This window comes from Theropithecus gelada, chromosome 10 (genome assembly GCF_003255815.1).
Source record: "Theropithecus gelada isolate Dixy chromosome 10, Tgel_1.0, whole genome shotgun sequence".
Lineage (NCBI taxonomy): Eukaryota > Metazoa > Chordata > Mammalia > Primates > Cercopithecidae > Theropithecus > Theropithecus gelada.
In genome coordinates this window covers 70,890,411-70,902,604 of record NC_037678.1, presented here as the reverse complement: position 1 = coordinate 70,902,604, position 12,194 = coordinate 70,890,411, and the positions used below count along the sequence as shown (strand labels likewise).

Below are 12,194 nucleotides of genomic sequence, written 5' to 3'. Positions count from 1 at the left end.
GACCAGTTTTGTCAGTGTTGATATTTATTGCCAATTTTACTTCTGAAATGGAAGTACCAATTTATAGTACCGTCGACTTTTTTTTTTTTTTTTTGAGATGGAGTCTCACTCTGTCACCCAGGTTGGAATGCAGTGGCATAATCTTTGCTCACTGCAACCTCCGCCTCCTGGGTTCAAGTGATTCTCCTACCTCAGCCTCCTGAGTAGCTGGGATTATAGGCATGCATCATCACACCCAGCTAATTTTTTTTTTTTTTTTTTTTTTTTGTGAGATGGAGTCTCGCTCTGTCGCCCAGACCGGAATGCAGTGGCACGATTTTGGCTCACTGCAACCTCCGCCTCCCACGTTCAAGCAATTCTCCTGCCTCAGTCTCCCATGTGGCTGGGATTACAGGCACCTGCCACCACACCTGGCTCATTTTTTATTTTTAGTAGAGACGGAGTTTCACCATGTTGGCCAGGCTGGTCTTGAACTCCTGACCTCAAGGGATCCGTCCCCCTCAGCCTCCCAAAGTGCTGGGATTACAGGAATAAGCCACCATGCCTGGCCCCGGCTAATTTTTATATTTTTAGTAGAGATGGGGTTTTACGATGTTAGCCACGCTGGTCTCAAACTCCTGATCTCAAGTGATCTGCCCGCCTCAGCCTCCCAAAGTGCTGGGTACAGGTGTGAGCCACCATGCCTGGCCTGAAGTGCCATTGGCTTTGAATTAATATTTTTATTTTCTTACTATCTCCTCTGCATTGTTTGTTAACTTTTAAAATTGTTTTGGTTTTTTAAATTCATATAATATGGCATCAAATTATTATTTTAAAAATTTAGTTGTAAATTGATAATTTATAGTTGTATATATGTATGCAGTACAAAGTGATGTTATGATTCATGACTACAATTTGGAATAATTAAATCTAGTTAATTAACATATCCGTCACCTCAAATACCACTTTTTGTAATGAGAACATTTGGGGTGTTTTTTTTTTTTTTTTTTTTTTTTTAGATGGAGTTTCTCTCTTGTTGCTCGGGCTGGAGTGCAGTGGCGAGATCTCAGCTTACTGTAACTTCTGCCTCCTGTGTTCAAGTGATTCTCCTGCTTCAGCCTCCTGAGTAGCTGGGATTACCGGCACTTGCCACCATACCCAGCTAATTTTTGTATTTTTAGTAGAGATGAGGTTTTACCATGTTGGCCAGGCTGGTCTCATACTCCTGACAGGTGATCCACCTGCCTCAGCCTCCCAAAGTGCTGGGATTACAGGCATGAGCCACCATGCCTGGCTGGAATTTATTCTTTTAGTGTATTACTATTATTAATGATATCCTTCACCCTGTGCAGTAGGTCAAAAGAAAAATCTTTTTCCTCTTGTCTGAGATTTGTTGTACTCTTTAACCATCATCTCCCCATTTCCCCCAACCCCCAGCATCAAATTATTTTAATTTTTATGTATTTGCTGACAAGATTGTATTACTGCTACTATTGTAAACATTTTTTCCATATTTCCTCTTGGGTGAATTATCTGTTTCCTTTTTATTTTTTTTCTTATTGGTAACCTTATTTGTCTATAAATGTCCTGGTGATATTTTCCTTACTAAGAATGGCTACTCTGTATTGAACGTTACCATGTGTCAGGCACTTCAGAGATATCATCTGATTGAACAGTCACAAATAGGATGTAAGCAAGAGTATTTACACTCTCATTTCACAGTGGAGAAAACTTAGGCTCAGGAAAGTTAAATAGTTCTCTCAAGATCATTACAGGCAGCAAATGAAATGACAGGGTTGGGATTTAGTCTGCTTTACTTCTGAGTTTCTTTCTTCTGTTACATGTATTTTATGTATATTAACCTTTCGTTGTAGATACTTTCCTCATTCTACTGGTCTTTTTTTGTTTTTGTTTTTGAGACAGGGCCTTGCTGTGTTGCCTTGGCTGGTCTTGAACTCTTGGGCTCAAGCAATCTTTTCGCCTCAGCCTTCCAAGTAGCTGGGATTACAAGTGCATGCCACTGCACCAGGCTTCTACTGGTCTTTTAGTTTTTCTTGTGGCGTACAACCTAATCTTTTTTGTCATTGTTGCTGTTGTTGTTTTTGGAGATGGAGTACAGTGCCGCAATCTTAGCTTACTGTAACCTCCACCTCCCGGGTTCTAGCAATTCTCCTGCCTCAGCCTCCTGAGAAGCTGGGATTACAGGCACCCACCACTACATATAGCTAATTTTTGTGTTTTTAGTAAGATGGGGTTTCACCATGTTGGCCAGGATGATCTCGAACTCCTGACCTCAGGTGATCCACTTGCCTCGGCCTCCCAAAGTGCCTGGGATTACAGGCATGAGCCACTACACCCAGCCCAATCTAATCATTTATGATTATATTTGTGGATATTTTGTAATATATTCTAATCTATTTTAGTTATTTTCTTCTGAATTTTTTTCAATATTTTGGTATAAAGTGTGCATTTTCTTGTCTTTATTTATTTATTTATTTTTTGAGACGGAGTCTCGCTCTGTGGCCAGGCTGGAGTGCATGGCGCGATCTCGGCTCCCTGCAACCTCCACCTCCCAGGTTCAAGCGATTCTCCTGCCTCAGCCTCCTGAGTAGCTAGAATTACAGGCGTGTGCCACCACACCTGGCTAATTTTTGTATTTGTAGTAGAGGCGGGGTTTCACCGTGTTGGCCAGGATGGTCTCAAACTCCTGACCTCAGGTGATCTCGCCTCCTCGGCCTCCCAGAATGCTGGGATTATAGACATGAGCCACCATGCCCGGCCAAAGTGTGCGTTTTTATTTATTTTCATGGTGTTATCTAGTTAACATCTATTTATTAGATGATATTTTTTGGTTTTGATGATTATTTTATCACAGGTTAAAAATATTATATAATGCCTGTAGATTCTTTTGAGTCACTGAGCACCTTTCTCCTCTCCTCTCTTCTCATTTACTGATTTTCTCTTTAGGCAGAAGGTTCTAAAAAGTACTGAGGAGCAAGAGCTGGAGAAGAGTATGAAAATGCAGCAAGAGGTGGTGGAAATGCGGAAAAAGAATGAAGAATTCAAGAAACTTGCTCTGGCTGGCATAGGTGAGCTTGGCTATGGTTGACTGATTCATGAGGGGTGGTTCTTACACTCTTGCTAGGTGTTTTTGAAGTCTTTTTTTTTTTTTTTTTTTTTTTGAGCCAGAGTCTCGCTCTGTCGCCCAGGCTGGAGTGCAGTGGCCGGATCTCAGCTCACTGCAAGCTCCGCCTCCCGGGTTCACGCCATTCTCCTGCCTCAGCCTCTCGAGTAGCTGGGACTACAGGCGTCTGCCACCACGCCTGGCTAATTTTTTGTATTTTGTAGTAGAGACGGGGTTTCACCGTGTTAGCCAGGATAGTCTTGATCTCCTGACCTTGTGATCCGCCTGCCTCGGCCTCCCAAAGTGCTGGGATTACAGGCTTGAGCCACCGCACCCAGCCTACTACTTTTTTTTTTAGTTTGTATATAACTGAAAGGCCTCAAACCCAATAGTACTCAATGAATATGACACATATATTAGTGTCCCTGAGGACTACTTCAAGTTTTGGGTTACATGTAGATAGTGAACAAAGTTAGATCCATGGTAACAGAAATAGCAAAAGGACTGGAGTAAAGGGGATTTACTGGTGTTCCTTATCTTAATGTTATCTGTGTGTTTTACTGTGTTCCTCACTCAGGGCAACCTGTGAAGAAATCAGTGAGCCAGGTCACCAAATCAGTTGACTTCCACTTCCGCACAGATGAGCGAATCAAACAACATCCTAAGAACCAGGAGGAGTATAAGGAAGTGAACTTTACATCTGAACTACGAAAGCATCCTTCATCTCCTGTAAGTTGGTAGACTAAAGGAGCATTTCTTTTTTTTGGTTTGTTTGTTTGTTTGTTTTTTTGAGATGGATTTTCACTGTTGTTGCCCAGGCTGGAGTGCAGTGGCACAATCTCGGCTCACCGCAACCTCCACCTCCCAGGTTCAAGCGATTCTCCTGCCTCAGCCTCCCTAGTAGCTGGGATTATAGACATGTGCCACCATGCCTGGCCAATTTTGTATTTTTAGTAAAGACAGGGTTTCTCCATGTTGGTCAGGCTGGTCTTGGACTCCCGACCTCAGGTGAACTGCCCACCTTGGCCTCCCAAAGTGCTGGGATTACAGGCGTGAGCCACCGCGCCTGGCCAAATGAGCATTTCTGTTACTAATATTCATTTAGGATTTTACGTGTAGCATTTGTGGTCACTGTTTATAATAGTATAATTGAGAAAAAAACTTTGTGTCTATAAAGTTGTGTAAAATATAACAGATCTTTTTTTTTTTTGAAATAGAGTTTCACTTTTGTTGCTCAGGCTGGAGTGCAATGGCACGATTTCGGCTCGCTGCAACTTCTGCCTCCTGGGTTCAAGTGATTTTCCCGCCTCAGCCTCCCAAGTAGCTGGGATTACAGGCGCCTGCCACCACGCCCAGCTAATTTTTGTATTTTTAGTAGAGACAGGGTATCCCCATGTTAGCCAGGCTGATCTCAAACTCCTGACCTCAGGCGATCCCCCTGCCTCAGCCTCCCGAAGTGCTGGGATTACAAGCGTGAGCCGTCATGCCTGGCCAATATAACAGATCTTATAGGAGAAATAGGGTTGGGACAGACCAGTCAAATCTCATGCTGTTTTGTTACCAGAGCACCAACAAAGTCAGTAACAATCGTAAGTAAAAATTCTAGTACTAATAATCTCCACTTGCATTTGTAGTCAGTATCATCATTTTTTGAAATTAGTTATTTGCATTCTTAAACCCTGAGGTTATGCTTCTTTCTTTGAGATACAGGTCCTTGAAGGGTTTTGCTTCCAATTAGAGACAGTTTTATCAAAATTACTGGTCCGAGGAATAGGAATTGGCTTCTTCATCAGTCACTTTAGGGGATGTATGGAGAGATTCCACTGATTCAGGAAGCTGCCTGACCTGATGCAGACCCAGAGGCCCAATCAAATTTTTTTTTTTTAATGAAGTTGAGGGTGAGATTCCTTTGTGCAGCACATTTTGTCTTCAATTCTAAGATAGCTTACTCTGGATTCCTTCAAAACATTGACATGGTTGGGGAAAAATTACCTATGTACTATTCCAGAACATAAGATTTGTTAAGTGCTAGATCCTTTCTTCCTTTTTTTTTCTTTTTTTCTTTTTTTCTTTTTAATGAGAATAGACTAGTTATAACCCTTGCTCAAGGACAGACAAACTTCAGAATAATCATCTTGGTTTTACACAGGCCTTTTTAATTGATCCTCTGTGCCAACTATGTGGTTTATGGTAGATGTGAGCTCTTCCATGACATTTCATTTGGGGAACAACTTTTCTCTTTACAGGTCCGAGTGACTAAGGGATGTACCATTGTTAAGCCTTTCAACCTGTCCCAAGGAAAGAAAAGAACATATGATGAAACAGTTTCTACATATGTGCCCCTTGCACAGCAGGTTGAAGACTTCCATAAACGAACCCCTAACAGATATCATTTGAGGAGCAAGAAGGATGATATTAGTAAGTTTCCTACCAGTATCACCGTTGGATGGAACCTCTCCTATATTCCCTCTGCTTACATCTTAAGCACAGATTTGTCTTTAGCTGAAATCCTAGTTTTTCAATTAAAGTATGGTATGTGACTGTGCAGACAACAAATGTATCCTTCAGAATTTTTCAAGCCAACCAGCTATCTGTCTTATACCCAGCAACCATCTTGATCCTCCTCATCAATAACTGGCCAAGGGGAATGAATTAAGGCAACCTGAGATGTCGTTACATGCTCTTAATGGACATTTTTGCCATGTGTCAAAGTGTCACATTGCGTTTAGTTACCTATAGAAAATGAAGGCATTTCATTCATTCATTCAAGGCTATGTGCTTTTTATTCAGTGGTCCACCAAAATTTTTACTACTACTAACCAGGCACACTGTGTTAGGTGTATAGAGGTAAATAATATGGACTTGGTGCTACTCAACATCAAGTTTCTAATTCACATTTCAAAACTCGACATCAAGTTTCTGACATCAAGTTTCAAAAGCCCTTACCATAATTTGTAGCGACCTATTTATCTCTGTCATTAGAGATAAATTAACTAGTTCTTTGCATTCTTAAACTGTCATTAGAGATAAATAGGTCACTACAAATTATGGTAAGAGCTTTTGAGGAGGAGGGAGATGCAAAAGTCAAAGGAGGTGGGAGATAGGGAGAGCATGTCTGAATGTTGAGAAATCTTGTCAGAGATAAAGAGGCTGAAGGTACGAGAGAGAGGAGATAACTAATGGATTAAGTCCCTGAACAGGCAGGTATTGGAGGGATACTTAGCACAGGTGAAGTGAGTGTTCTTTAAAAGGAGGATGGAAAAGTGGGAGGAATGGGTGCAAATACTGGGGGAGTTTGTAGATTTGGTGGTGAGCAGATGAGTGGATTCTAATTTAATAGTTTCTATCTTTATGGAAATAATTTCTACAAGAAGGAAGATGAAATCTGAAGGGTGGAGGTGGTATAAAATAGTTGTTGGGAGTATAGGGATAGTATTCTGGATAAAGCAGAATGTGGTTGTTTTACTTTTGAGGATCTCTAAATTTTTTATATCCTTGCATAGGCATTTTTTTTGAGACAGAGTCTTGTTCTGGCTGTCATCACCCAGGCTGGAGTGCAGTGACGCAATCTCAGCTCACTGCAATGTCCATCTCTTGGGTTCAAGCGATTCTCGTGCCTTAGCTTCCTGAGTAGCTGGGATTACAGGTGTGTGTCACCATGCCCAGCTACTTTTTGTATTTTAAGTAGAGACCAAGTTTTGCTGCATTGGCCAGGCTGGTCTTGAACTCCTGGCCTCAAGTGATCCACCCGCCTCGACCTCCCAAAGTGCTGTGATTACAGGTGTGAGTCACTGCGCCTGGTCAAGTGTAGCATTTTTAAATATTGTTATTATGTTCTAGTAGCCAAAATGATTTTGTTAGATTTTATAGTATGAAAATAATGAAATATTCTTCTTTATTCTAATGGAAATTTAAATATTAAGCATAACTTTTCAAATAATATATGACTCAGAGTCTGATATGTCATGCTTTTAGAATACTAGTCCTGGCAAATGGAAAGAGAAATTATACTATGCAATTTTTATTTAAAACTTTGTACAGTTACAGCTAAATAATGGTTATATGTATCTTTGAAACATGGCTTATTTCTAAAATAGATTTGGTTTTGATCTACCACTGTTATGTGACAAGACCTAAATTGAAAGATTCATTCTATATTAGTTATGAAAATTGACAAGGTTTCACTGGCCAAGTAAATTAGTATTTTCAGTGAGTGGTGGTGATATCTTAATATTGATGCTTTAACTTAGTTTTTAATTTTCTCCATTTGATTTTCTATATATAAGAGGTGGTCTTGTTGCTTTTATATTGATTTCATAAAATTGGGAGTTTTCACTTGGTCTTTTTTTGTTTTGATATTTATTTATTTATTTATTTTCCTTCTTGTTTTGCTTTTTAAGAGACAGGGTCTTGCTCTGTCACCCAGGCTGGAGTGCAGTGGCATGATCATGGCTCACTTCAGTGTCCAACTCCTGGGCTCAAGTGATCCTCCTGCCTTAGCCTTCCAAGTAATTGGGACTATAGGTGCATGCCACCATGCTCACCTAATTTTTATATTTTCTTAAGAGACAGGGTCTCATTATGTTGCCCAGGCTGGTCTTGAGCACCTGGCCTCAAGCAGTCCACCTGGTTTGGCCTTCTAAATTGCTGGAATTACAGGTTTGAGCCATTCTATTCAGGCTTTACTTGGTCTTTAGGAAGGCCTTATATCTTTTTTTTTTTTTTTTTTTTTGAGACTGAGTCTTGCTGTGTTGCCCAGGCTGGAGTGCAGTGGCACAATCTCGGCTTACTGCAAGCTCCACCTCCCGAGTTCACACCATTCTCCTGCCTCAGCCTCCTGAGTAGCTGGGACTACAGGTGCATGCCACCACGCCCGGTTAATTTTTTGTATTTTCAGTAGAGACGGGGTTTCACCGTGTTAGCCAGGATGGTCTTGATCTCCTGACCTCGTGATCCACCCGCCTCGGCTTCCCAAAGTGCTGGGATTACAGGCGTGAGCCGCCGCGCCTGACCAGGAAGCTCTTATATCTTAAAGCTGGAATAAGCAAAAATTTTTTGTGTTAATAACAAGCAAAATAATTGGCATTGTCAATAGAAAGTCTAGGCCTGGCCAGGCACAGTGGCTTAACACCTATAATCCCAGCAATCTGGGAGGCTGAGATGGGTGTATTGCTTGAGCCCAGTAGTTCAAGACCAGCCTGGGCAACATAGTGAAACCTTGTCGCTACAGAGAATATAAAAATTAGCTGGGCGTGGTGGTGCATGTCTGTAGTCCCAGCTGCTTAGGAGGCTGAGGTGGGAGGATCACCTGAGTCCAGGGAGGTTGAATTTGTAGTGAACCATTATGGCCCTGCACTCTAGCCTGGGCAACAGAGTGAGACCCTGTCTCAAAGAAAATGAAAGCCAGTCTAGGCCCTTGCAGTGATAAGGAACCTATCAGACCAGACATGGATGGATTTTCAGTTGAGAAGATGACAGTAGAGTTTACCCGAAGGCTACCTTAGTCATACCCCTCAATAAAAGAGGAATAGGGGAGAAGTAACTGAATGTTGGTTGGTTTTACCCATGTAAGCTGAGCTGAGGGTTGTGGGCCTGCCACTTTGTGGTTGGTTTATCCCTCTCTGGGCTACATAGGTGAATCAGCACTTAAAAGTAAACTGGGTCTTGCGAAGCTAGATGAACGTCTGTCATCTCTGTTTACAGACCTGTTACCCTCCAAATCTTCTGTGACCAAGATTTGCAGAGACCCACAGACTCCTGTACTGCAAACCAGACACCGTGCACGGCCTGTGACCTGCAAAAGTGCAGCAGAGCTGGAGGCTGAGGAGTTCGAGAAACTGCAACAGTAAGTCCCACTGGCAGTATCTGAGGAAGAGTTCCAAGAACCTGCCTACTTTATTTTCAGTTCTGTAAGGATGACAGTTGCTATTTTTCTTTCCGTGAAAATTTATGGCATTTGAGCAGTATGCTCTGCAGGCTACATCCCTGCCTTTATGATTTAAGGACTGTAGTGGGAATATGGAGATATCCTGGAGTATAAAGTGGTGAAAATTGAATCCAGGCTGGGTGTGGTGGCTCACACCTGTAATCCCAGTACTTTGGGAGGCCAAGGCAGGAGGATCACTTGAAACCAGGAGTTTGAGACCAGCCTGGGGCAACATGGTGAAACCACGTCTCTACAAAAAATACAAAAAAAATTAGCTGGGCATGGTGGCACACATCTGTAGTCCCACCTACTACGGGGCAGCCTGAACCCAGGAGGACAATGCTTCAGTAAGCCAAGATCACGCCACTACGCTCTAGCCTGGGTGACAAAGCGAGACTGTCACACACACACACACACACACACACACACACACACACACCCCCGCACAAAATCGAATCCAGAGGTTGGAGTAGAAGAACTTACTAGGATTTCAATTAAGGAGTTCCCTCTAAGGTTAGGTTAGGTAGATCCCACCCTTTTGTGACTCCTCAAGGTATTGTTACAGCTATTACTAGTGGAGGGAAATGGAAACTTAGTGTGGTTCATAGCGTTGGAGTTTATTTCCTATATCCTTCTTCCATTCCTTTTTGTGCTTCTTTTGAGGAGGGGAGCTTCTTCTGTGAAATGAAGCCTCAATTCTTAAGTGGTAGGGATGTTAGGACTGTCTCATTTATTCTTTCTTCTAGAGGTAAAGATAGTGTTGTGGAGAGTTGAAATTTTACTGTGTGTGATGGGTAATCATTTTTTCTTTTATTCTTTTATTATTATTAATTAATTAATTTATTTTGAGATGGAGTTTTGCTCTTGTTGCCCAGGCTGGAGTGCAATGGTGCCTCTTAGCTCGCTGCAACCTCTGCCTCCCGAGTTCAAGAGATTCTCCTGCCTCAGCCTCCCTAGTAGCTGGGATTACAGGTGTGCGCCACCATGCCTGGCTAATTTTTGTATTTTTAGTAGAGATGGGGTTTCACTATGTTGGCCAGGCTGGTCTTGAACTCCTGATCTAAAGTTATCCGTCCGCCTTGGCTTCCCAAAGTGCTGGGATTACAGGCATGAGCCACTGTGCCCGGCCAATTGTTTTTCATTTTTATTTATTTTATTCTGTTGTCCAGTCAATGGGAGCATAATTTTAATGATTACTATTCTTTGTGGTTGGCTCACTTTGTTTGTGGAGTTTTTATTTTATTAAAATTTTTTTTGTGGTTATTTAAATTTTTACCTTACAGATACAAATTCAAAGCACGTGAACTTGATCCCAGAATACTTGAAGGTGGGCCCATCTTGCCCAAGAAACCACCTGTGAAACCACCCACTGAGCCTATTGGCTTTGATTTGGAAATTGAGAAAAGAATCCAGGAGCGAGAATCAAAGAAGAAATCAGAGGATGAACACTTTGAATTTCATTCCAGACCTTGCCCTACTAAGATTTTGGAAGATGTTGTGGTAAGGTTGAGGCTATGCGTGTTGGCAGAAGTGTCCTGCTCATGACTAAATATCCATCCATTCACACAAAAGTTTGGGTTGATATTATAAGCAGGGCATCATATTAGGAACTGCAGGTGATAAAGAGACTTATCAGAGGTGGATTTTGCTCTTATTTAGCTCAAAGTCTGGTATGGGAGATAATATATGTGTGAATAATAGAAAATAGACAGAAGTGTTCTGAGAGAGATGACAGTTAAAATAGGAATTCAGAGGAGAAAATGGTTTCTTCCAGATAGAAAGTTCAGGGTGTGCTTTGTAGAGAGGCACCATTTGACCTGAGCCTTGACAATATGTAGTAATAGTTATTGTCATTGGGTTGCTATTGTTATCATAATAGATGACAGTTTTACTATGTGCCAGGACTGCTCTAAGCCCTTTTCATATATTAGCCCATTAGTTTTGACAACAACCCCTTTCAGTGGGTTACTTTATCACCTGTTTCAGAGGAAGTAACCGAGGCACACAGAGGTTATGTAATATTCCTAGAGCACTCAGCTAGTACATGGTGGAGCAAGTAAGAGTTCAGACACTCTAGCTACAGAGTCTGTGATCCTAATACTTCCTTATATTGCCTCTCCATTATATGATAGAATTTTGACTTGCAGAAATGCAAATGGACTGGATTGGCAGAACATTCCAGGCAGTAGGAATTACATGATAAAAAGCCTGATGGTGGGAAACATGAAGCTTCTACTGGGAGCTGTTAGTGGGTCAGTTAAGCCGGAGAAAAGTTTATCAAGAGCCACTGGAAACTGTTTCAGAGAAGTGGATTGTAGTTTGATAATACACTCACAACCACAATTTTAGAGAAAATGTGCAATCAGGAAGCAAGACTACAGTCACAGAATAAGCAATGGAGTTAGGCACCTGCATAAATGTGAAAGCGGCTTTTAGTTACATTTCAGTGCAGATGGGGACCTCACCCACCGCCAGTGGTTTGCATTGCTTGGATTGATGCAGGTCCAGGATTACTCTGGAAGCACTGTTTTCCTGTCTTCTTGCTTTTGCTTGTTTTAGAGTCACCATGCTTTTAGGGGAAACTGCACCAATGTAGTACCTTTGACTGAGTACCTAGTTTTGTTTATTGTATTTTCTTAGCACTAAATCAGAAGCAACTTGAAGTTATATTTTCCAGGCTTTACAAAAGTCATGATTAGGCTTAGAAATGGTTCTTCTCCCTGATACCTACTTTTAATTGAGGGCTTTTTGCATGAGATCTCTCTTCTGTTCACAATGCTTTTTTCCCCCTGCCATGAAGCACATGTACTATATGCCAAACTCTATTACAATAAACTTTTAAGAAATCTTCCCCCACCCAAGTAATTAATCTCCAAGTTACAATAAACTTTTAAGAAATCTTCCCCCACCCGGCCGGGCGCGGTGGCTCAAGCCTGTAATCCCAGCACTTTGGGAGGCCGAGGCGGGTGGATCACGAGGTCAGGAGATCGAGACCATCCTGGCTAACATGGTGAAACCCCGTCTCTACTAAAAATACAAAAAACTAGCCGGGCGTGGTGGCGGGCGCCTGTAGTCCCAGCTACTCGGAGGCTGAGGCAGGAGAATGGCGTGAACCTGAGAGGCGGAGCTTGCAGTGAGCCGAGATCGCGCCACTGCACTCCAGCC

The 12,194-nt window shown here is 42.0% G+C and overlaps 1 protein-coding gene across 1 annotated transcript in view; it reads left to right on the top strand.

The window, feature by feature from the left end:
* Positions 1 to 12,194, top strand: part of TPX2 (TPX2, microtubule nucleation factor) — a 62,852-nt gene that overhangs the window by 33,715 nt on the left and 16,943 nt on the right. The window contains exons 8-12 of the mRNA XM_025398742.1: positions 2,947 to 3,068; positions 3,681 to 3,832; positions 5,350 to 5,521; positions 8,807 to 8,948; positions 10,313 to 10,529. Coding sequence (XP_025254527.1) covers positions 2,947 to 3,068; positions 3,681 to 3,832; positions 5,350 to 5,521; positions 8,807 to 8,948; positions 10,313 to 10,529 — 805 coding nt within the window. The remainder of the gene's footprint in view (positions 1 to 2,946; positions 3,069 to 3,680; positions 3,833 to 5,349; positions 5,522 to 8,806; positions 8,949 to 10,312; positions 10,530 to 12,194) is intronic.